We start from the raw sequence: 25194 nt of genomic DNA, 5'->3' as shown, positions 1-25194 counted from the left end.
CCTGCACATGCGAAAGCCTGGAAAAAAGTATTAATGTCCCATTGCGCCATGTTATAAACATGTTTGCCTGATAGGAAGAAACACTATATTAAAAAATTTATTTTTTTTTTTATAAGACGTGGCCTACACTTTATTATCCGACGCTGATAGCGCTCCGCTCCGTGGCCCCCCGCCTGACGCCCGTGAGGGAAACGACAACTCCCGGCAGGCCCCGGGGCAGGGCGGGCCGGTTCCACTCCCGGCAGGCCGACGGGGGGCGGAGGGGGGAAGCGCGTCCGCCTCCTCCTTACTGCCCTCCATTGGTAAAGCGGGAGCGGGCTGTACCATGCGTGCGGTGCCCCCCTGCGCGGCAGCCGTTGGAGGGCCCTGAGGGGAGGCGGCGAGCGCGGGAAGCGGTGGCGCCGGGCCCGGGATGGAGCGGTCTGACCTGGGCGGCCGGCAGCAGGGGCCCATCTGGCACCGCAAGCCCTGTCCGGCGGCGCGGCGGGGGTAATGACCGCCCAGGGGCGGGGGGCGGCGGTGGTGGCGGGGCTTCAGCTCGGTGCCGAGCCGGCGGCAGCCGTGGCCGTCCCTGACGCTGCGCCGCGGAGTGGAGGCCGAGGGAGCGGGCAGTGAGGGGGTGGAGGAGCCAGGGCCAGCCGGAGCCCACCGGAGGTTCTGCAGGCTCGGGGATGCCCGCTTAGGTAACGGCGAAAAACGTTCCCTTTGAAGGTGGAGTTGGTCCCCCAGGAGGCTGTGAAACCTCCGTGCTCAGAGGTGCTCGAAGCCTGGCTGAGCAAGGGCTGGGCAGCCGTCCCAGTTTAGTTTTTTGGGTTGTAACTGTACTGAACAAAACGCCGTGGGTGAATTCCGACAGTTCAGTTGAGGGGCGAAGTACTACAAAGACATCTGGCCCAAGCTGAAGAGCAGCAGGGTGAATGCTGGTTTTGGGGTACCTGTATGGTGTTTGACCTGAAGAGTCCGGATGCAGCTCCAACAACTTTATTCTCCTGGGTTAGTTTAGTGGCAAAGGAATTTTTGAAAGGCAGGGAGTGGTGTTGAGGAAGTCCCGGGAGATGCTGTAACTACACTGTTATGTACTCATTTCAGGGTGTTTTTAGAAGCAGAAGTCATACTTCACTTGTGGGTTTTTTAATGACATTAAAGGTGCTTAACATCGCTACATTTTAATTGTAGTTTAAACTAGCTTAACATCTTTCTAATTTCATTTTTATGGCCTTTCCCTTCTATTGCAGAAAAGAATGGGCTTAACAAAATGAGGTGCAATTTTGTCTCTAGTCTGGCCCACAGCTGCGTGGCCCCTCTTCTTATACTCACACTTTGTAACATGCACCAACAGTTGCATGCAGCTGCTGGGTTGCTTATTCTGCTCTCTTAGAAACTGGTGTCTCAGATAGCTATCAGTGTCTTAAATTGCCATGGTCACAGTATTTTGCAAGTGCCCTGCATTCTTCAATCAGCCTGCCAGTATCCTGTACAGTTTTAGATATTTAGTTTTACTCTGAGTTTGCATACAAGTAATGATAGAAAATAATTGGTTTGCTGACTGTTAGCCAAAAAATATAGAAGTAGCAGATCTCCCAAATCTTAACCTCCTGCTTCCTGGAAAAACCTTCCTCTTACAGTTTAGTCTGCACATGGGCTTTGTTTCTGCATCTGGCTCTGTTTTATGCCGACAGCATGGTACAAGGATAGGATGTGGACACACAGCAACTTTTGTTTCATAATATCTCAGATGAATAATGATAAAAATGGCTTTCTTCATGCTTTTGAAGACTCTGGAAAGAAGTGGTATTAAAACTAATTTCCCCCTACAGCTAATCCAAGTGATTTCTTACAGTAATTCATCGCTTCTCAGTTTTCCAGTTTGTTCCTTTGCAGTGATAACGAAGAGCCAGGTTCCGTGCTGAGTGCTGAACTGGGCTTTCATATACATTAGCAGATGATACATCAGTACGCAAGTTAGTGTCAATCATTAATACTAGAAATGAAAATCAGGTAACCAGGAGCCACATGAAAGGATCGTGAATGGTGGATTTTCCCCATCTGCTTTACATGTCTCCTAACTACCTTCCAACATAGTGAATGACTTCCTTTATTTAGTTTGGTTTTTATATTAGAAATATGGGGGTTTCATGGAAGAAGATTTTTCTTAGAACACTATGAATGATTAGTATTGTAAAACCATAAGCTAGGAATATTTTAATCCTAGGTCTTGGAGAAATATGTGATAATAAAACAATTCTAAGCATGGTTGTTTTGCTTGCTTTCTTCACAGAGTTATAGTAAACATAATTCATAGTGTCAAAGGATACCATTCAAAGACAATACGTTTTCTGAATGTGGCTTTTGACAGTTCTGGAGATTCTCTACTTGTTGGAGACTACCAAGGGAATATATATGTTTTTGACTTGAGTGGAAACAGGTAAGGATATTTCTATCAAGACATGTTAATTGTCCTGACATTAGTAACATCTAGGGGTAGGGAGCTTGCCTGGACAGCATGCCACATGAATGTGTAAATAGATAGTAGTCTGCTCAGAGCTGAAACTACAAGCCAGTGTCTCATGTAGGCTCCCTAAATACTGTTTTATTAGTTCAGCTGCTTGAAAAAAATCAGAATTTTGTACCTCTAAACTGAACAAAGCAATTTTTTAGAACTGAAATACTACCACAAGGAGTTATTCTTTGGATAGCACCAATCAATTAATAATACAAGCCATGAATTACAGTAAACTAGAGCTAGTATTTCCATTTGCAGAAGTACATTAATCAGTCTTTTCAGTTTTACACTACTGAGTTTTAAAATATTTGCATTGATTTTTAGATTTATTGTAATTAGATGTGATTTATTTCCTCCGTTCTTTTGAGTTAATTGATTTTTTTTCTCTCAGTGATACATATTCAGACTAAATAAGTTATTACTTCACTTGACGTCACTAACCAAAGTTTCCTAACACAATGAGAATGTGTGTTTTGAAATAGGTTTAACCTTGTTCAGCGAACAATGCAGCCTTGCACTGCTTTGGCATTTAATCTTCGCAGAAAGACAGAATTCCTGGTGGCTTTGGCAGATTATTCCATTAAGTGCTTTGATACAGGTAAGGAGAAATGTAAAGACTTGCTATGTGGGTCGTTACAAAAACCTATATAACTTTAATTTTGATCTCAAAATTTTTTGTAAGTTTTTTTCATGGCATTCATACTATGTATTTCGTGCCCTCTCTTCAGAAAAGTTTGGGCCCATGTGGGTTAATAGGCCTGTGGGTAAATGAACCCTTTGCTTTGTCAAAATTCCTACTGAGTCACACAGGTATCCGTTTAATTGAAGTTTAGCACAGGATCACAATTATGTATGTTACTTTTTTAAATCAATTCTGTGTATGTTTGCTTAGAATGAGCTGCTCTATGTAAAATCAAACTAGAATCAGTTGATAGTGTGTTAGTTTGCAGCTGAACTGTTTATTAACTATATTAACAGTAAAATATATTAACGAAGTGACAATGTATACTAAAAAAACTGTCAATACTTTTGAGTATGCAAGTAGATCTGTATCCTTGTTCAAAAGTGATATTTAAAATTAACTTCACAGGTCAGCTGTGTGTGTCTGTCTTTATTAGAGGTTAAATGGTGAAACGCATTGACAATTCATTCTTCATAAATAATTTTAACCTATCAAAAAGTCCAGGTATAGTGTCTCATATCATCTGGACTTTAATCTTTTTTAAAAGCCATAGGAATCCCTCCTCTGCAATTGGAGGGTTTGAGTCTGGCATTGTCAGTGAAGATTTTAGTGTAACACATTGTTTCCCAAATAGAGGAAGAGTCAAAGTTAAGGTCTGAAATCCTCTGTGCTTTTTCTCCTCCTTTCAACCACAGGAAGACCAAATTTAAGATTTTGGATGCACTTAGAGAAATCATCCTAATTATTGCACAGAGTTCTGCATGCATATATGGTGCTGTTTCCAGATACCAAGTCATACCAAAGAATGTTTTAAAATATAATTCTTACTCACATAAGTCAGTATTAGGTGAACTATCCTTAGGGATGTGTTAGATAATACTTAGTTGATGGGCACCACCCCCTTCCCTAGAAGCCGTACTCTGTAATCCCATGTCTTCCTCCCAGGTGACAATAGCTGTAAGCACTCAATTGTTTGTAAGCACAGCAGAAAGTTTGACTGTTAGGCATTATGAGCTGCTTTATAGACATTTCCCGTCTTTGACATGACAGCAGTAGGTCAGGTGGAGCCACCCCCATGGGCTGTCAGGCAGGCTACCCAGTGTAAATAGTGTAATTGCCACAAGTACAGTTTGGTTGCTGGGGGAAGATTAGTGGTCATGCAGTCACAAGTGGGAGACAGTGTAGTCAGAGGAACCATTTCCTTAGTATGCAGTACACAGCATAAAAATGTTTTGGACTCTAAAGGAATTAATGATGTGTTGCTTTCTGACTGTGCCTTTCTATAGTCATAGCCCGTTGTCATTAAGCCTTTCTTCCTTGCACCTGTAAATAGCTGTGTGATCATTCATACATATTGTCCACAAGTAAAAACAAGTGGAGAATTCTAAATAGAACATTCAGTCTTAACTTCTAGAGATTGCTGTGGGTGTTCACATCAGATAATCTGCCTACCAGGCATGCTGAATTTACCTGATCGCAGTGTTCACGTCTTTTTAAGATTGATCCTCAGGCTAAATTGAACAAGTCTGTGCAAGTTGGCTTTCTGTGTAGAAATGAGAATAACTTATGGAAACTGTTACTTAGAGATGAGGAGATGGTTATGTTTCTCTAAGGAATAATAGCTATATGAAGACTGATACCTTTGTTTCTTGTTTGTTGGGCTGTGATGGTAAATGATCATGTACTAGGTGTGCTTAAAAGTCTCTTACAGCATAGTGTTGGCAATAAAGTGTACAGTCATAGTTGTTTCACTTTGAATGACCTTCATATCCATTTCATTTTATTTTTTTTATCAACTGAAGAAACCAAGGAGCTAGTTAGTTGGATGAGGGGACATGATTCTTCAGTGTCTTCCATCTCTGTCCATGGCTCGGGCAGGTATGCCATCACTACATCCACTGATACAGCACAACTATGGGACTTGGACACCTTTCAAAGAAGAAGAAAGCTGAATGTTCGTCAGTCTGTGGGTATACAGAAGGTAAGTAAAGGATAATTGCTAAAGGGTGAACAAGCATACCTCATTAGGAGTAACACTGTGTGCTAAAATCACAGTACTTGAAAATATTTTTTAAAATACAACTGAATCTTTTCCATGTTCTTTGGGCATATCTCCTTAACTGTCATCCTGTCATGTCACCCCAACCACTGGAATCATAACTCAATAGGTGCAGAGATCTGCTGGGAACTTCTAAGGAACCTCCATCTTTAGAAATACTCAAAACTTGGTTGGGTATGACCTTTACTAACTCAGTTTAACCTAGAAGTTGGAACCATCTTCTAGATTGACCCTGCTTTGACCTGGGGATGGGCTCAAAGGACCTCTGGAGATTGATTCCAACCTGAACGATACTGGGATTTAAGGGCATTGTTAAAAACACAATTGTAGTGCCATAATGTTAACTTCAGTCACCACCACCTACCCCATTCAGCTGCTTATTCCAAAGCTGCTCTTTTTTCTATGCATGCGCTAAGCACTGAATGTGGGAACAAACAAAGCTGAAAAGTAACTCAGCAAAAAGAAGTTGCTGCTTTTCAGCCTAGTGGTTTCTTTTGCTTCGATTTGCTGCACAGACATAAGTGTCTGGAACAACACAGGGGATGAGAGGGATGGCACGTTTATGTCAGGGAGTGCTTTAAATAGGTCTTCCTTACTGTTACACTGCTTTAGACAGGTCTGCCTGCGCCACCAGATGTCAAACTTTGGCATAAGTACTGCAGAAAGTACTGATGCAGTGCCTGAGTATTGCTGACACACATGCTGGCTGCCCTGCAATGAGTAGTTTTACAAACACCACTTCAAACCAAAGTTCTCTTCTGGCTGGTCACTAAAAAGCCATGCTGATTTTGCAGAGAACAAGGCTATTCATTTGAGTGTTTTCACTGTGTTCTAGGTCAGGCAGAAATTTTGTCAGCTTGGAATAGTTACCTAGCAATTACTGTGGAAAATCATGCATAAATTTTTGTTCATTTGTTTGTTTTATTAAAACTGTTGTGTAGTGCATGTTGCTAAAATAATAATTATGTCTTCCCTCCAAAGATGGCTGCATTTCTTTAGCGGACAAGATTTTTCTACTGCTCAGTGTCTTTGTTTGTGTAGGCTGTGTGTAGGGGCTTCTTATTGATAAATGGCTCTTGGAATTTGGCAAGATCAGGATGTTACAGTATGGAAACAACCTTTAAATTCAAACAATAGTGGCTATGGTTGAATGAATAAATCACTGTTCGGGAATCAAGAGCCTGCACTTTTGGTTTGGCTCTACCATTTCTGATAGGACATTACGCAAATAATCCAAGTTATCTGGATTTCAGTTTCCTGTCTTTAGAATAGAGATAATGATATTCTGCTCCCATGCCACAATTTAAGACATACAGGTAAGTGCTTTATTAAAGATCAGATTTATTATTAGACACTGTCCAAAGTTGCATTCTTGCTTGCTGTCTGAGCCATTGTAGTAGTGTCCCACCAATCTTTGCGGTGTACTTTTTGATGCCTCTTTACTTAAGCCCAGTTGCACTCCAACATACACCTTCTGTTACGCTGGTATGGGGCAAAGCTAATTTGAAAAGACGGAGACTGAGCTGCACACTGTAACAATAGCGGGTGAGAAAGAATTGCTGAGAGAAGACATATAATGACCATTTCCAAAGCATCACTTCTTCTTTGACAGCTGCTTGTGACTATCTTGTGGTATTTTTGTAGGGCAAAGCAGAAAAAGAGGAACTGTTTGCAGTTTATCAAAATTTAGACTTCATCCATCTGCGTGATAGGCATTCATTGTCTAGGTAGACTTTCTCAGTGTCCCTGAAGGAGGACAGGCAGCTCAGTCTGGAGATAAATGACTCTGGTAGGTGAGCTTACTCTTTCCTCATAGGTAACTTTTGCTCACTGTCAAGTGACTAATTTGGCCTGAACATCCAACTTTCAGTCACTAACATTCAGCAAGGTTAATCCTGTCCCACGTATCCAGATTCACAGATTTTCAAGGCCTCAAGAGACCGTTCAGACCAAAACTTGGAACTTTGTAGCACTAACTGTTAGTCTCAGCCAGTGAGTACTTCAAGTAATCCCATACATGTTCAGATACCAGAAGATATTTTCAATTTAACCTTAAAAAGTTATAGGTACAGGGAATTTGCTGAAGCTGCCAATAATTTATCATTAAGTAAGAGTGTATCTGATGACATCCAAAAATACAAATAATCCAATTTTTTTTCTTACTGAAACAGATTACACATAAACAGTAGACATGTTGAGAATAATTGAAAAAATATATTTACAAGATTTTTGGTTTTATCTTCATTCATCCTCACAGTAAAATCTGCATTTTATCATTGGAGAATACATTGCTACGCTTTTTACAGTACTTTTTACGTTTAATAGTTGTACATAAAATAAGGGGTTTAAAAAATGAATGCTTCACAGAGTGCATTTGCAGGCTCTTGGTACCATTTGAATGCTGACACTAGTTTGCAGAAGATGCAACAAGCAGTTGCTCAGTGAGCAATTCTGGCTATTGTCTCCCATCCGCTCCTGCTTCTGGGTTCACGTTCCCACCATTTCTATTACGTCCTCTCTGGCACTCAGCAGAAACCTCCACAAGGCAGTTCAACAGTCATAAAAACACAGATAAAGGTTTGTGCCGCTTTTGTGAGTTAAACTGGCTTAGCAAAGGGTACAACAAGTTCTGAACCAGTGCAAGGGAGAGCAGGCCTGCCTAGGCTGTAACAGGGGAAGGGGGCCCACTGCCTGGGAGATCTAAGCCTTGCACTGCAGCTGCGTTACACAGTTGTAGTCATAGCCATACTGTCATGGTTTCTTGCTGTATTTTATTTTGTAATGCACTTTGGTCCAGTTTAAAGGGTACTTCCTTGACAGCATATTCCATTTTTTTTCTTTTCCATATTCTTCCAGGTTTTTTTTCTTCCATTGAGTAACACCATCCTCAGCTGTTTCAAAGACAATTCTGTTTTTGCATGGGAATTTGATACTTTTCACTGTAAATACCAGTTGCCAACTCCTGTAGAAGGTTCTGTGTTACTTTATAAGGTCTTTGCCGTTACCAGGTAAATTGCTATTTTAAACATTCTAAAGGCAGACTGCAAAACCTGTAGTTTTAAAACAGGTTTTCTTTCATTATTTGTAATGTTTTATGGACATATTGAGCTTTATACTATGCTAAGCGTTTGAACTCTGCTGTGACTGATACTTTGAGCAAGAATCAATAGCAGTTTTTATTACAGTCCCATAGCAGTTGAAATAAAGTAAGTTGATTTTTAATGACCACTAAAATAAAATTTAAACTACCCTTTACAAAAGCAGCTTTTATTATTTAGGAGCTCTTTTGTTCTTTCAGGAGAGTATGACATGATTGTGGCAGTTTCAAAAGTGATTTGAGGGCATAGAAGGAAATGTACAATCTCTCTAAAAATTGCAGTATTCTGATGGAAACTTTACCTCATCTGTGATCCAGAGATGGCCGGATTTTTGTAGCTGGTGGAAAATCAAATCATCTTCATTTATGGTGTTTAGAATCAAAGCAGTTGATAAGAATAATCCAGATGCCTGCAAAAGTACAAGCTGTCCGTCATCTGGAATTCCTCCCTGACAGTTTTGATGGGGGCTCCAATCAGGTCAGTTTTTTTACAAAGCTTAAAACTGGAGTATTTGGTTAGTTAATTCAACACATACACTTTGAGGGCCTTTGGGGGATATGGGCCCATACCATACAAAAGGAAAGTTACTGTGCTAAATGTTTGCTCAATTGCTCCTTTAGCTTAATGGAATGTTATTGCTGAATTAGGTATTCCTCTTTGTTTTGCATTGACAGTATTAATTTATGAATTCTTTTAACTTATAGGTCCTTGGAGTGTTAAGTCAAGATAATATTATGAGATTTATCAATATAGAAACATGCAAACTTCTTTTTGACATTGGGAGCCACGAAGAGGGAATTAGTACAGCAGCGATTAGCCCAAATGGACGGTATATTGCATCAGTAATGGAAGATGGTAGCCTTAATTTGTACAGTGTCCAGTCTTTGACTCCAGAAGGAAATAAGGTAGAGTGCAGTAAATCCCGTTAAAGTTGATACTTGTCTGCAAATGACCACTGATACAAAAGTTAGGTAGACGTATGTTGGAGTACCATATTTCACACTACAAATAAAGAAAAAGTGGTTTGTAGAGTTCCCTTCATAGTTACTCCAGCCTGTCAGGTAATGCGATGTTTTTAAGGTATATATATCCCTGTGTTTCTGGTGTTGGGAGGCGGGCGAGATGGTATTTCTTTCTATAGCAATTTGTATGGACTAATTTCTCTTTAAAATGATATTTTAGGGCAGATGGAAACAGCATTAATTGTGTGGCTTGTTCTGTTTCCTATAGGAAATGTTTGGCAACTGATGCACTCTTAAACTGCCAGCATGAATGGTGTTTTTGTTACTGTGATTTTGTTCTTCTTACTGTGTTACTGGATACCAGCATGCATCATTATGGCACAATCATGCTCCTAATCCTTCCTAAATAACAAACATTCTAAATACCAGTTCTTACTTAATAAAGTAATTTATTAATGGGAGTCAGGTTTCTAAATCCAGAATTCCATATATCTTTAATCACCATGTCTTTGAAGTAAACAGTAACCAGCTTCGGATAATGACGGAGTTGGAGCTGAGGAAGGATGTGTAAAGATGTCACACATGCATTCCATTTGCACTTTTGCTGCTGGTTTGACATGAACTGGGATAGCCACTTTGTTACATGCTTTCCCAATCTCCAACACTGAATTAATACCTCCCTGACACTGAAGACTAATTATAAAGTTTGTAAAGGTCTGTTGTATTCTTTTTAACTGGTCCTATAGAAATGCAACTATTTTAGTGACATTGAGAAACACACTAAAGTAAATAACCTGAACGGTACGTGATACACGTTTATACTACCTCAATTATATGTTTTCTAAGCAAGGAAATAACATGATGTTTGAGTTGGTTTGGAAGCTACAAAAACCTTCTCACAGTTTTGCTATTTTATTACAGCAGTTTTATTCACTGGTGTACTTATTCAGGAGTATACAGTCCATATATATTTACAGTATAAATGTCTTTCTTCTTCTTGCTATGGCCATCAAGGTCAAAAATATGGTATATAAAATAGACTAAACATCAAATTATAGTGTTATTTAATCTGTCTTACAAGATTTTAACTGAGGTATTTTCGCTTAATATTAGCCTCCACCACCTGTGTTCAAAGTAGTAGAAGATTGGTCCAAGTGCACATCAGAGCCAAATAAATTGACAAGAGTGGCTTCAGGAATGTCAGAGTGGCCTTGGAAATCCAAAAGAAGCAAAATTCAGACCAGACTGCTAAAACTGCAAGTGAACACATCACTGCAAAATAAAGAGGTGGGAAAAAGTTGCAAATATTTTGTTCTCCAGTCTGCAGCATTTAAATTTCATTGCAAAAAAATATTTAGCCACTTACTTTAAAGAGTAAGTTCTGGCACTTATTTACTTGGACGTTTGAGCAGAGAAGGGGATTAAGGGAGTTTTAGTACCATTTCCTCTCTCTGTTTACCCCATACTCGTGTATTGCATGACACAGCCAGAGCTGCCTCCAGTCAGCTTGGGGTACCTCTGAAGTTGTTCAAACAACTTGTGACACATTTGGATATTTTTTAGATATGATCTGCTTCCCTGCTGACAAACTGGCACTTCTAAAATGTCTGCCTAGAAGCCATTTCATTATTTGTTAATTATTCAGAAATTCATTACTGTTACATTTATTTCCCTTCTGCCAACACTGTGCCATCTTCTCTCACTGTCTTTGTCTTGCATCTCATACATATTTATATTCTGGTATTTATATTCTCATATATATACAGATACATATCTATATCTATACATATATCCTCCTGTTAACATTCATCTGATCTACTATGTCAATATTCTGTGTGGTTTGGCTATATCCATCATTTAATAACATATAGTTTAGTCAGTTAGGTTCCGGTCAGCTTCTAACTGGAATCAATGGTGGCTCTTCTTTGAGTTCAGTAGAAGATGATCATAGAATTATCTTTTTTCTTGTTGAAATACCTGGGATTATATAACAGATAGCAGTACATGTTATTTTATTTTTTTTAATATTACGTTAGGAACTTCAATATTTAGCTATTATAATCGATTAGAGTGCAAAGAAAGAGATTATGAAAGAGAAATCCTTGCATTTATTGTTGATCCCCTATTTTGTAGAATGAATTGCCAGGCAGATTAAACAAGAAACGTCTGCAGTCCTTACTGAAAGGATTTGGAGAATATCCAGCAAAGTACAGGTATTTTTGTGTGCGTGTTCATGCTTGCACAAAATAAAATTGCTTCTGTTTGCTGGCCTGTGAAAGAGAAGTTGCTTGACTAAGTCTGCATTTTAATTGCAGGATGTTTGTTTGGCGTTCCTTATTACAACTTCCTGAAAACCACTTAGCATTCAGTAGCCTAATAGATAAGGGCACCCACAGTGCATTTGTGAATATTCAGAATGAGTATCCCATCAAAAGTAGGAAACTGCTGAGAGTTTTGCAGAGGTAAAATATATTTTTATATTTTATTTAAATACTATAGGTTTTTATTTTCATATAGTGATCTGGAATGTATTCAATAGCCGGAGTCAGCTGTAAGAAAAATTCTAAAATGAAATAATACTGCTGTCATGCAGTTTTGTTTTTATAACTCATGTAATTCCACATCTATTGTGACGTTTACGATCTTCTGTGTTGTTCTAAGATGCACATTATATTTCTGTTTGGTTTTGAATCGACGTTTTCTGCACCTTTGTTTGCTCACAGAACCTTATCAGCTCTAGCTCATTGGTCTGCTATCTTTGCTGAGACACCTTATATCCCTTTGCTAGCATTCCCATTCGTAAAATTATTCCAGAACAACCAGCTGATCTGCTTTGAAGTTGTTGCTACAGTAGTAGGTAAGCAAGGATTTTAAAAACTCAAATATGCTGCAACATGTTTAAGCTTTCCCATGCGAAAGAGCTTTTCCTGATGAAATGAATGAGGTATTTCCTAAGAGGTCACCAGCTTCTCTTCCAAAGATGCTGCCAGAAATATGGAGCAACTGCATGCTTAAAACAAAAACCTGCTTGTAAATAAAACAAGATATTAGACTTGCTTTTGCAGTTTTTCTAGCAAAAAGATAGCAGATTAACAGTATTCGTGAAGTCTAATCAGCAAAACCAAATGTCTGTAGCATAATTATAACTAAAACCTCTGAGACGTGGGAAAAGTAGTCACACCTACCCACCTCACCCCACCCCCTCACCCACTCCCAGTCAAAAAGGAATGATCTCTTTTAAGGTTTTACTGTGTTTAGTTGTCCTAAGCATGTGGTAACTCAAAATTAGACATTTGGCTGAAAGCTGGCTATGGCTGTCTTCTGGAGCAACATTCTAAATTAAAGTGCTTTACACTTAAATTAGTTGTTGCAGCTGCTGCTAAGCCTACAGAAGATATGTGCTGCCAAGCATACATACCCACTTTGCAAACACATGCTGTTAGTGAATAAGTATCCAAGTTTACAGAAATTATTCTTAGTATGTTAAAAAATACTTGACCCAGGCTGTAGTTTCATGGGATAGAAATACAGGTTTAAGTATTCCCATCTGCCTCCAGCCATTTAGTTCCCCAGCACACAGACTTTATTTCATTTTATTTTTGAGCCAGGTTAGTTCCCCAGTCTTTTTCACAGCGTACTGACACTAACAGTCATGCCAGTGCAGCTGGAGGAGCAGTGTACTGTGGGAATGGTTTAGGAATAAATGCTAGGGAAGAGGAGAGATGGGAGTATCTTAAATAGGTTTTGCTGCCTAAAACTGCCTCTTAAAATCATAGTCTTTATAACCAGACCCTAAGGCTGTCAAGAGTTTTATTACTCTGGATTACAGTGGATTGTGTTTGGCTTTTTATTCTCTTTCAGTTAATTTTTGTCAGCACTGGTTTGAGTATTTCCCCAATCCTCCAGTTAATGTCCTTAGTATGATGGAAAACGTTCTGGCACATCATGACAAACAACTGCTTCAGCATTTAATAAAACATAATGTGACTTCACAGGTAATATTCCAGCCAGCTTTTGTGTATATGATATACTGCAGTGAATGATAGTGCACTAGTCTTTCATTTTTACATAGTTCTTTTTTGAAGGAGTTTTCTTTAAATAACAATGAGTGCTGTGGGAGTGTAAGGAATGTGTCATTGCTTTCCTGCCACTTTTCTTTTTCCATGATCATAAATCTCATATACATGCAACTGTAGTTCTTGGAAGTCTTTTGCTTTCAAGTCCACATTGCTTAAAAATCTGCTAATTGAATTATAAATGTTTGGGTGTTTTTTTTCAAGTGGACATAAGCATGATGAATTAATTTTGTAATCCTTATTTATCATTAGGGATTATTTCAGTTTCACAAATCTAAACAGAAGATTTAGATATCCAGGGAAATAATAAATTTATTTGTAGTTACCCCATATTAATTTTGAATGTTTATAGTGTGTGATGAAACTTATCTTCAAATATTCTGGTTTAGTTCCTGTTTCTTTCATAAGTAATTGATTATTGGTATAAGGCAAGATAATTTCTTATTACTTCTTTAAAAGGAATACTAAAATTGCACTAATGGATTATTTTGTCAATTTTCCCAAATAATGTAGGTTTATGCTTGGCCTCTTCTAGAAACACTGTTTTCTGAGGTTCTAACAAGAGAAGAATGGCTGAAAGTCTTTGACAATATCTTCTCCAACCATCCTTCATACTTTTTAATGGTTGTTGTTGCCTATATTGTATGTTCCAGAGCTCCCTTGCTTCACTGTAACCAAATGGCAGATTTTGAGGTAAGCATCTTCGTATTTCAGTCATATGCAAGTGCACCTACAGAGACATATAAAACATTGTATCTGTTGTTACAGAGCTTAGGAGATGTTTCATTTCCATGTTAACATATTATTACATGTTTCTGAACAATGTCATCAAGTACCTGGCAAATATACAATAAATGAGTAAAACATTGAGCAATTTCCGGTAGTTTCATGCAACGAGATCTTTAAAAGCTTTCATAAGCTTTCTAATGCCACTAAAAGCCATTTTGTACATGTGAGTAGTTCATCAACCACAAAATAATTCTGCCTCTTTTTTGGACTTCTACTTGTGGAGACAAGGCACAGTCATTCTGTCATCTTGTTTCATCATTTTGCTTTCAGATTTTCAAAATTAGGCAGTAGTATTTGATGTTCTCTGAAGCTAAATGAAAATGTTTCCTTATGTTTAGCCTTAACATGGGAGAAGGAGGCTTTTTCATACGAAAACGTCTCTGTAGGCAAACAAAGGGTTCTATCTTGAAAATGTGCTTGTAAGCAGTTAGTTTGACAGGCATCAAACAGACATTATTGCTACATTTAATAATAACCAATTTAGAGATACTCTTGGCGAATAAAATCTTTGACAGGAAGGAATAGTCCTGCAAGAAGAGGAACTTCCAGGCTTCATGTTTGAACACCAAAATTCAAGGGAGATTTATCCACTGGTAGGAACCTCCTACCAGTGCTGCCCTGTGCAGGCAGTTGTACACTCTAAATTCACACCTAGCTTTCCAGTTCCCTTACGCAACTGTCGTTTGAAGAGAAGGAAAAGAGCCAGAGCATATTTGTACAGCTTGAAGAGGTTTGGGTCAAGTCATTTGAGGAGGTGATATTTTACGAATTGGTAGGGATAACTTAATAATCCCTTTTAAAATCAATTTTTGGAATCTAGATCTTGCTAATTTACCTAATTATTCCCAAACAGTTAGATAAAAATAAAATGCTTAATCTTTTGTAGAATGTAAATGGGAGCATGTCTCTTACAGTATTTCTTTCATCATCGTAACAATCTGGACATTAATGCTGTGATTAAGGAAGCTTATCATCTTATGGAGGCTACGCCATTAGATATCCATCCACAGCGTATGCTTGATGACTTCATACCACTTACAAAAGGACAGTACCCTGTATTTAATAAATATCCCAAGTTCATTTTGGATTATCAAACTCAGGAACGGGAGAGGATCCGACAGGATGAAATTGAATACTTACGAGAGAGGTATTAATGGGAAAGTTGAAGACGATACCAGACTGGGAGGGACAGGGGGGTGCGATTGCCTTTTTCTGTTGTAATGTGTATGCTTGAGAAGAGGGACAATTAAGAAAATTCAGGAAGATGACTTTAAATAGCTGCCAAAGGTTAAGAGTTGTTTGGTTTGACACATTTTTAAGTTACATATTTTAAGGCCGTCTTATCTTAAACAAAAAATGTTTGTTAATACAAGAAAATATTGGGCAGAACTTGGAAGCCTGTAAGTGAGAGCCTAAACCTCTGTTGACCTTGTAGTGTCTAACTTCCCGAAGGGCCAAGAGTTCTTAGCTTGCTATTAAAATCAGTGGGTACCATGATGCCCAGGCACCTTTAGAAACTAGTTTTTGTTAAGAATGTGAGGAAGAAAATGTCTGCGCTCATCTGAAATGCCCTGTTGTCTGTAACGGTCAGTACTGTAACTCTTCCTCACATACTTTATCAGTATCAAGGGAATGCCAGACTCTTTCATGACATCTTATTTCAGCAGTTCTTTGCTAGTACAGACGTAAATTTCTAAGTAATCAAGTAATTTCTTGATGCTTGGCTTGAATTATTAACATGTGATCTCCTTCCATTCAGACAATTAGCGCATGAATTAGAAGCTAAAACACAGGAACAGAAAGCAGAAGATGAAGCCTGGTATCAAAAGCAGGCATTACTTCGAGAAGCTGAAGAACAGAGGCGAAAAATGCTACTGGAAGAAGAAGAGAAGCTGGCAGAACAGAGGCAAAGGTATTATAAGAAGCATTAGGCCTGGCTACTGTATCCTGCTATTACATTTTTAACCATGAGTAAAGGCAAAATAACCACTAATTTGTAGAAATTGTAGCGTGGGAAAACAGTGTGGTCTGCTGGGTCCAATTTTGGTGTGGGAACGAAGTGATCTGGGTTGTGTTACTGCCTTGCCTGAGGGAATACAGCAGATTAGAGGCCAAGTCACTTCATATTTTTTGTCTCAGCCCCCAGCCTTTTGGTTGGTCTCTTCAAGTTGTGAATGCTTTTAAGCAGTCGATTGCCATGTGTTTGCACACTGAGACTTCAGACCTACACCGTGAGCAGACTCACACTGCAAATACACGAGTCACTTATAGTATCAGTGACTGCACACATTCTTTTCTTTCTAGAGGATTTAGGGAAAAGACTGCTTTATATATTGGTTGCTGAGCAAATGGTTGTGTTGATACTGAAGCTGAAATGTCAGTTTGTACATTTTGCAGTTGTGAAGGTTTAAGAGAATTTCAACATCTCCAATAGTTTTTTTCGATCAACTACAAGTAACTGTAGAATCATCGTTTAGGCTGGAAGAGATTCTTAAGATTATCTTGTCCAACCATTAACCTAATGCTGCCAAGTCCACCACTGAACCATGTCCCTAAGCACCACATCTGCAAGCGCTTCTCTTAAACCTCTGCAACCTGGAGAGTAAGGTTTTTTGGTTGGTTGGTTTTTAAAAAGAGGGCAGCGAGCCTTTCTTTGCAAACTAATTCTTGAGTTTGTGGTTTTGTTCCTTGAAATAGTTTGATATTTTGCAAATAAATTTAGGACTAATTTTGTGCAGAAAGATGTACCAGGACACTGGCAGTTATTCTAAGGCATAGTTTCCAGTTCTGGATCATTGCAATAGTAAACTAGTGCTTGTTAAAATAGAATAGAAACAGGACACAGGACTTCAAAGCTTAATTGGGGACATTGCTGTTAGAGGATGTCTCTGTGGCTGTGAATTTAATTTTGTCTCGTAAATGAAAACTGGACAACTTACAAGATAAATTAGACGTTAGCTCATAGTCACTAATGGATAACTGCAGTGCAAGCTTGTGCTGTTTGGTACTGAGCTTTCATATATACAAGTTCCCTTGTTTCTATTTATTTTGGCTTTGAAGACTGGCTGCTGTGAAAAAAGAGCTGAAAGTAAAGGAACTGCAGTTTCTAGATGCTTCGAGAAGGCGTTTTCTGAAATACCAGCAAGATCAGCATCAAATGGAACTGCAACGTCTTGATGACGAAATTGCGAGAAAGGCTGAGTATTGCTCAAGATATTCTTTTCTTGAAGGTTTATTAGTGAAAATAGACAAGGGGAAAATGCATGACTAAAATTTCAGTTGATTACTGTGTTTTGTGAGCCTAGAGGTTGTATGGGATTGACTGCTTTAAGTGATAAATGCATAATTTAACAGTTTTATTTGGCACTTACTATGTTCCACTGGCATGCTTTAACCGGCAAAATTCCTGAGAAAAGCCAGATATATCTGTATATTGGCAGTGTTGAAAAATGTAATGAGCTCCTTAAAGGACTAGTGAATTCTGAGCTGTCTGTGGGCTGCATGTCCAGATTGCAAATCAACTCTGCCATTGATAGAGAGGCTCCACAGCGGCCTCTGGCCAGGCCTGGCTCTGTTCCCGTGCTACTAGCTCAGGCACCGTGGCGTACAGAAGATGAGAATGGAAACTTTTGAACCTTGTGGGCATGAATTGAGTCCTTGTAGGGCTACTCCTTGTGTCTCAGTACTACACTTTGCAGAGTGCAGCGCAGCTGCCTGTTTGTTTCCGCAGTCAGGGCGCTGTAAGGTTTGAAGCTCCAGCTCAGCGCAGGTTCTGCCGGGTGCAAAGTGACCCCTTCCCTATCTGTGTACTGTCCTCCGCAGCGTTCTGACTTCAGAGACTCCTTGTTGGATTCAGAGCTACATGTAGCAGGTTATTAGCGCTAGAGCAAGCCTGACATTTCCCTAACATGCTTGGCTGGATGCAAAACTATTCTTGTGCCTCTTCTTCACCTTGGCCTGTGCTTTTGATGTGTAGTATTTTCCATTATTCATGGTGTGACAGAAAGTTAACAAGAACTTAGAAGTAGGGTGTGGCTTGGGATTTTGGACATTCTTGATACTGTTTTTTAAAGGAAGAAGAATTTCTCCTTCACTGTGTTTTCATGTGTTTCTTTTCTTCTCAAGGCATCCATGAGGGACCAGGAAGCAGCTGCTACTATTCAAGATATAGAAGTACGATGGATGGAACTTGAATCACAAAGACAGCTTTTTGAACAGGTAATTATTAGGGAGCTATACAGATGTTTATATTTAATGGTTCTTCCTTTGCAGTTCTTGGATTCAGTTGTGGTCATTCAAGCAGACTTTGTTAGGAAAAAGGGGGCCTTTTTTTTTTTTCCTTTTCCTCTCTGATGTTTTTTTTTGTTAGAATAAAGCCTCTGTTGATTAAAGTATTAGTAGAATGCACTGTTAGATGTTTTCCTGGGAGAAAATACCCATATTCTCCCCATTATATTCTTCTGTGCAGAGGTATCATTTAGTTGCTGCAGGGTTTAGCTGTGTGCTCAGCTGGTTGAGAGAAGCAAGAAATGTGTAAAAAAGAAGTCTGTAACAATATGTTCCTCATCCTAGAAACTCTTACCTTCTCATCTGTGATATCTAGATATATCTACGTTTTCTTGAGAGTACGGTATAGCAAATTGATGTATTTGATGAAAAAATGTCTTAATTACAACAACATCATTAAGCAAAAAGGAGTGGGTGGTTTGTGGGGAGTGTGCAGTTCCTTTCTCAAATGAGTGACTTATAATTCAGAAAGATCACTAATAAAGAGGTTTAATTAATAATACTGTTTAAAGTTAAATATGAGTTAATTATTATGAGTGACTGAAAAGCAAGGCTACTAATGGAAGGGTTTAGTAACTTCCGTAAGTGTTTAGAAATCACAGCTACATGTGCCGATCTTGCATATGTGCAGATCCAATGGCGTGCAAGCAGAAGTGGACATCCAGATAGTTAACCCCTATTTTGAAGCATGTGTTTGCTTATATTTGGCTTTTTAAAACTTTTGGCCATAGACTTTATATAATTTATATATTATGCTCAGTTATGCTGAGCATAACTGGGCTAAATTTCTTTTAGCATCTATTTATTAAATACACAGCCAGCTGTATTGTAGCTACATAACACAAACCAGGCTAAGTTCATTTGTGTTCCAGTACATGTAAAGTCAGCTGTTTAAGGGAGCTAATTCTACAGTGATCATCCTCTTTAGGCTATAGAAAGGTAGCAATTATTTAACTAACTGGGGATATGTGTCTACCCACAAAAGTCTGTATAAGCAGGCTTTCCCTGCCGTGCCCTGAACTGACTGTTTCGCTGCCGTCAGTGAGGGGCTATATTCAAGCTAAGAAGGCCATATGTGTTAACTTTGCTTTAGTACCCTGCTGGCACAGCTCAATAGATTCCCACAGGCCTGGGAAGGGGTTGTGCCTTCTCCAAAAAACTGTGTAGATGTGCCCTGATGAATATGAAGAAAATGTGGTGAGAGGTAAAATTCTATTCCTAGATCTACTGCTGATTCGTGCTACTTTGGCAAATCATCTCTGCATTCAAGCTGCAGATGTGTTTGTTATAAGTTCCTGTACCGTGAAACAGGATTTATATTTGTAAAACATTTTGAGGTTTTGGCTAAAATGTGCCATGAAAGTACGGAATATTTTCATGATGAATCGAATTCATTTAAGTTGGAATTCTCTTTTATGCTCCACTGTAATTCAGGGAGTGGAATTACATCAGGATCAGCCTGTGAGACCACTGTGATTATTCTGATGACACTATTTCCAAATGGATAAAACAGCAGGGACTATCAGTTTCCTGGGCAGTTGCAGTATGTAGTGGGATGAGATGTGTGGATATATTCAAATACTAGTCTAATGAAATTTTAATAAATGATAGAGACAGAATTACAAATGTGGGTTAGTAGCTTAGCAACAGTAAATTATCTTTGTGTGTTTGGCAGCATCTAATCAAAGATCAAGAGGCAGTTACAAAGGAAATGAAAGAAGAGGTGGATGCCCATCGAAGAAAGGTGGATCTGGAAGATCATCTTCTTCAGAGGTTGATGGAAATAGATAAAGAAGAAAAACAGAAAGCTCAGATAGTAAGCTGATTGGATCATAGCATGTATTTTGGGGAGTTAGTATTCAAACTAGTACTTGTTAATAGTATTTTAATTGCAATTAGCTAGTTCAGGTTAATATGACAATATTTTCTAAATAAATCTAATTTCTAGATACCTGTATTAATAGATTATGATGGTATTTTTAAAGTTTTGAGGTTTTTAAAAATCTGACTGAAGTGTCCAAACAGCTATGTAATGCTGAACTTCTCTGGGCCTGCCATGAATATTAACTTTTCTTTACTTCTTAGAACTCAGAAAGCATGTAAGACTCAAAAGTGCTTTTCAAAATAAATCATCCTCCTGTTAAGGAACATGTTTTATTTGTAACCATAATAAAACAGAAGTATGCCTCAAAAGAACTTTCAGTTGGTAGTACTTGGCAGGAAATTCAGCTGTAGAAGATGTCTTCTAGATCACAGTAATGAATGTGTGTAGCTTGACATTAGGAATTGTTCAGATTTTCAAGCTCAGAACTTGTAACTGCACAGTTGGAAAAATAGTTGCAGCTAACCCACTGCCCATATGCTTGGCATCTGCATTTATATTTTGTCTAGAAATAGACATATGGGTCTCAATTTTTGTAAACAGCCTTTGATTTTTGGAAGCAGATGGATGTGGGTGGAAGTTTTGGCATGCAGGTATCATTCTTATGTTAATTGCACCTGTAAACGGTATTAAATCCATACTAGGAAAGCAAAATCCCCAAAGTCATGGAGAGAGTTGAGGCCTCGTTCCAAAAGATATAAAAAAAAGGAAAAAAACAAATCACAAAACAAAACAAAAAAATGACCCTCAGTAAGGGAAAGACAAAGAAGGGTGAAGAAGCAGAAGGCAGCCTTGATAGGTGAGACAGCCCGCTGTAATGAGTGGAGGAGTGGCACTGCAGGTACAGTCTCCCAGCAGGGACATCCAACGGTGATAGTGGAGAACAGTTTACCTTACCTGTATGTAAGCCTGTGTACTTAGAATAGACTAAATGAATTGCTAGTAAGAAAGATGTTTTATTAGGTGGCTGAAGAAAATGCAGCCAAAGCAGAGCAGAAACGCATTGACACCGACTGGAGGTTGCAAGCATTGCATAAACTAAGGCGTGAGGATCAGGACCGTGAGAAGCGTTATGAAGAGATAGCCAAGCTCCTGCATGACAACAGGGTGAAAGAAGCTGAACTGCTGAAGGCCATGAGGGAAGCAGAAGAACAAAAGGTATTTTTAGTATTTCTTTTTCTAAGTGGGACTGGTACAAACATAACTGGGTTTTGCCCGTAACATGTCCATAACATAAAACTGAAAGATATTGAAGAAATATTTTGTTAGGAATCTCCTTTTAACAAAATTAAAAATAACAAAAAAAAATTTTGTTAGGACTGGAAGTTTGTGGAAGCACTAGAGCAAATTGGTGAGGATATTTTAGGCTTAGGGAAGCATATTCCTAATTCTGTAACTTCCTCTCAATTTTTTTCTCTGACCTAAGACTTTTCCCTTTCTCCGTGTGTTTAAATGAGAAATTTTTCAAAAAAAAGTAACATTCACTCATCTTAGCATATATTTTGATTTAAGAGTGAAGCATAATCTGTAATAATCCAGATGATTTTACTTGTTGCTTTTTCCTTGCAACATATATGTTAAAGACACATTTGATATCTGTTGCATAGTGGGAAGAAGTTATACAGAAAAAAGCTCAACTGGAGGAAGAGCAGAAAGCTGCTGCTGCTGCAAATGAACACAGGAAGCAGTTTTTAGAAGACAGAATGAATGACGCAGAATTGGCTGAAAAGCTGCAAAGGGAAGATGACTATTTTGGTGAGCATATAGGTAGTGCAGTTCTTTGGTGTGGATGTTAGCATGAAGCATTCGGTTAATGAATGTAAACTAAGTGTCCAATATTGGGGATAAACTTAAGCTTAACTCCTTTATATAAGTACTTTTTGGCAGTATTCTTTCGTGAAGCCAATGTATCAGGCCAGACTTGGAAAGGAATCTCACTTTGATATCTGTCAGATGCAGCAGTATAAATGGCATTTTTGATAGGAGCACAGGTATAGCTCGGCTTAAGCCAATCGTAAAACCACATCTCTTAGAAGTCCTCTGTCAAATAATGTCCTGTGATGAGGTGCAGTATTGTACCAACAAGTGACTTTGCCAAGTTTTTTCACAGGAAAAAAACATGTATGCACTTCCAGAGTAGGCCTGTACATCCTTCTCAAATACTGCATTTGTGGTTTTGTGGGTATTTCTCCTATTCCCCCATCTCTGCAAGGCTCACTCAAGACTAGTGATCAGTATTAAGATTAGATGATCGGTATTGCTTTGGGCAAACTGTTTTCAGACTTTTCCCTATTTACCTAATGGTTTTAGTATGGAGTAATTTTCAACGGCATATTACTAAAATGGGTGTCTCCTCCTAAAACTGCAAGTAGAAGTAGCCATATTCCACATGATCTTAGTGGCCCATTTGTCAGAAGATTAATTACATAGGAAGAAACAGCACATGTGGAACTGTGATTTCTTAAAATGAATGCAGTGAAGCATAGCTTTGACCCATAGAGTAGAAACATTGACTTCTAATTCTGAGCAAATTATACTTGCCATTAGATGGAGCGAGTGATTGTTCCAGTTTTGCTTCTTGGAGAAAACCTGTTTCACCTCAAACTAGAAAAATTCCGTAGAAATTTAAACACTTTTAATTTACAAAAAATCCTTCCCTCCATTTCCCACAGAGAGACACTGTGATTTAAAGGCCAGACGTACAGAGAGAGGGGTGGAACTCCAGCAGGTGCCAAGGACTGGAAACATCTGTCTGAATGATTTTTCTGCATCAGAGTCATCATCGCACAGTAAGTTTCTAAGATAGGACCCTCCTTTCTTTCACATTTCATTTCAGAAGCATTACTGGAGCCTTATTGTGCAATTGAGTCATTATTAGTTATGTAGGTGTTCAGTGGATAGTAAATCAGTTTATTGTTGGATTCTATTTCACACCTGAAAAAAAGTCTTTGCTACCAGGGGCAGCACAAGTAGGAAGTTCCTGAAGTGTGTCACATTGTGAGAGTGGTCCTGTTAAACCTCAGCCTAGTTGAATCCCATTCTGACCCGATCATTTTACCCATGCTTTTTCTCTCTTTTTAGTTAAGTATGATTTGGGGATGTTGAGAAGATGTAGAACTGTCTTTCATCAAAATCTTACTGAGAGTTATAGTCGGGAATTAGTCTGTAATCATTTCCTCTGGGCCGTACTAGCTACTATGGCCAGTGGAAGCACAATTTAAAGTAATATGCATCTTACGTGCAAAACTCTGCACGCGATGGGAAACACGTATCTATGGACCTGCCGTAGTGACCCATCAGCATCTGACCTTTTTGTAACAAAACACAGGCACAGCTTTCAAAGAACTTGTTTTTACAGGTCTTAGGGCTCTCTTGCATACAGCAGTACTGGTAAAGCACAGCATTTCTATGCCACAGGTAACTGTTTTCCAATAAGCATTCGTAGTGTTTATGGAAAACCATTAGTTGCAATATTAAGTCCAAGTTTCTGGCACTTAAGTGTCCTTAGACAGAAGACGAGGACTGGCGTGCCAAGAGCGGGAACTGATGGCAGAAGTCAGACGGCTCAGACAAAAGCTTATCTCACAGTCCCGAAGTAGACATCCTCCAACTCGTTTCCCAGCTACAAAGTGGATACCTTGAGATGGTTTGCTCTGGACCTCAGCTGTACTTTCAAATTATCAGTGAAATGCTAAATATGTATAGTGTGATTAAGGACTGATCATAGATTGTTTATTGTAAAAGCCTTTGGAATATTTTTATATAAAATCAAATGCTAGCTAGAAAAATGTGTGTTATTTGTAACCTTCTCATTATTTTCTTACTGACAATAATGCTATTTTTACTTTTAAATAAACTCACTTTTTACTATCAAGTTATTCGACTTGCAGTGGTTTTGTACTTTTATTTGTTCTGGTGGATGCCGTGACTTGAAGAAACAAACCACCGTTGAAATGTTGGTTTTGTCAGTGGTATGTAAGTGGATTCTACAAGTTGCAGCAGGGAGCTTCTCAATTAGAGGGAAAAATCCCTTCCATTGAGAGCCAGACACCAAGAACAAAGCCCAGAGAGGCTGTGGAGCCTCCATGTTGGAGACAGTAGCATGTTTATCTCGTAAGAAGGGGAGAGAGAATCTGAATAAACACACTGTTTTTCATGCTGCTAGGCTTGATTTTCACTGGCTAATGTTTTCAACCCAAGAGTAGAACATTATGTGGTGTTACAGTAAAAAAAGAATGAGACACGGTAAAATAAAGCGAATCATTCGTAACTGCTACGCACAGGGCTGGTACAGGAGTAGGCTCAGCTGTGTCAAAATATGAGGGTCTGGAACTGAAGTCGCTCTGCTTCCCGTGGGGTTTCGTTGATGCTCATGGGGGCGGCTGTATCGGAGTGGGGCTGCTCATGGTGCCCCATCGTGCAGGGGGCAGAGCCAGACAGCGCTTCTCGACAGCAGCTTTGTCACCTGGGGCCGAGAGCAGCCTCCCTGTTTCTCATTAAATTACAGGGCCTCAGTGCGCAGAGGTGCTCAGTTATCCTCACGTTAGCGTCCTCTGCATCTGGAACTGGGAGCAGCCACGTAAGCAAAGCCCAGGATGCATAGAAAGGTCATCGCAGCCCTCAGCGGAGCGCGGGGAAGAGGCGGCATTCCTTTTCGAAGGGGGAGATACACAACAGGCAAAGATATCTCTGGGAGGCAGGAGGAGTGAGAGAAAATTGCCTTTTTCTGCTGCCTGTCTCAGAGGAGTTTACATGTTGTTTCTGTATTTAAAGGGAAGGAATAAACCCACAAAGTTGTTGGCCGGCACCTTGGGCCGTATGTATATGCACTTCCAGTTCATAAAAGACTTACGGTT

The 25194-nt window shown here is 39.1% G+C and overlaps 1 protein-coding gene across 4 annotated transcripts; it reads left to right on the top strand.

The window, feature by feature from the left end:
• Nucleotides 1-340: 340 nt before the first annotated feature.
• TBC1D31 (TBC1 domain family member 31) lies at nt 341-24212 on the top strand. Of its 4 annotated transcripts, none has more exons than XM_037380931.1 (22): nt 345-489; nt 2279-2425; nt 2986-3101; nt 4988-5166; nt 8101-8252; nt 8660-8819; nt 9047-9247; nt 10418-10591; nt 11438-11517; nt 11620-11766; nt 12028-12161; nt 13166-13299; nt 13894-14073; nt 15084-15316; nt 15929-16081; nt 17230-17365; nt 18295-18387; nt 20132-20272; nt 21302-21496; nt 21946-22093; nt 23011-23127; nt 23838-24212. In XM_037380931.1, exons 1-22 carry the CDS (start codon nt 413-415, stop codon nt 23978-23980), a joined length of 3240 nt encoding a protein of 1079 aa, XP_037236828.1. In that variant the 5' UTR covers nt 345-412; the 3' UTR covers nt 23981-24212. The 4 variants fall into 4 exon arrangements, with proteins under 4 accessions (XP_037236831.1, XP_037236829.1, XP_037236828.1 ...); XM_037380933.1 differs by lacking the exon at nt 345-489 and adding an exon at nt 548-683; XM_037380932.1 differs by lacking the exon at nt 20132-20272 and having other exon boundaries at nt 344-489.
• Nucleotides 24213-25194: the final 982 nt, after the last annotated feature.

The sequence above is a fragment of the Falco rusticolus genome, chromosome 3, assembly GCF_015220075.1.
Source record: "Falco rusticolus isolate bFalRus1 chromosome 3, bFalRus1.pri, whole genome shotgun sequence".
In the NCBI taxonomy this organism is placed as follows: domain Eukaryota; kingdom Metazoa; phylum Chordata; class Aves; order Falconiformes; family Falconidae; genus Falco; species Falco rusticolus.
This window is presented reverse-complemented; position numbering and strand designations above follow the sequence as displayed.

What these genes read in the sequence shown, in the direction of transcription:
- TBC1D31 (XM_037380931.1), top strand. Translation starts at nt 413, where the DNA reads ATGGAGCGGTCTGACCTGGGCGGCCGGCAGCAGGGGCCCATCTGGCAC. An exon ending in ACCAAATGGCAGATTTTGAG is followed by an intron (nt 14,074 to 15,083) that starts GTAAGCATCTTC and finishes TGTCTCTTACAG; the next exon opens with TATTTCTTTCATCATCGTAA. An exon ending in GGGAAGCAGAAGAACAAAAG is followed by an intron (nt 21,497 to 21,945) that starts GTATTTTTAGTA and finishes TCTGTTGCATAG; the next exon opens with TGGGAAGAAGTTATACAGAA.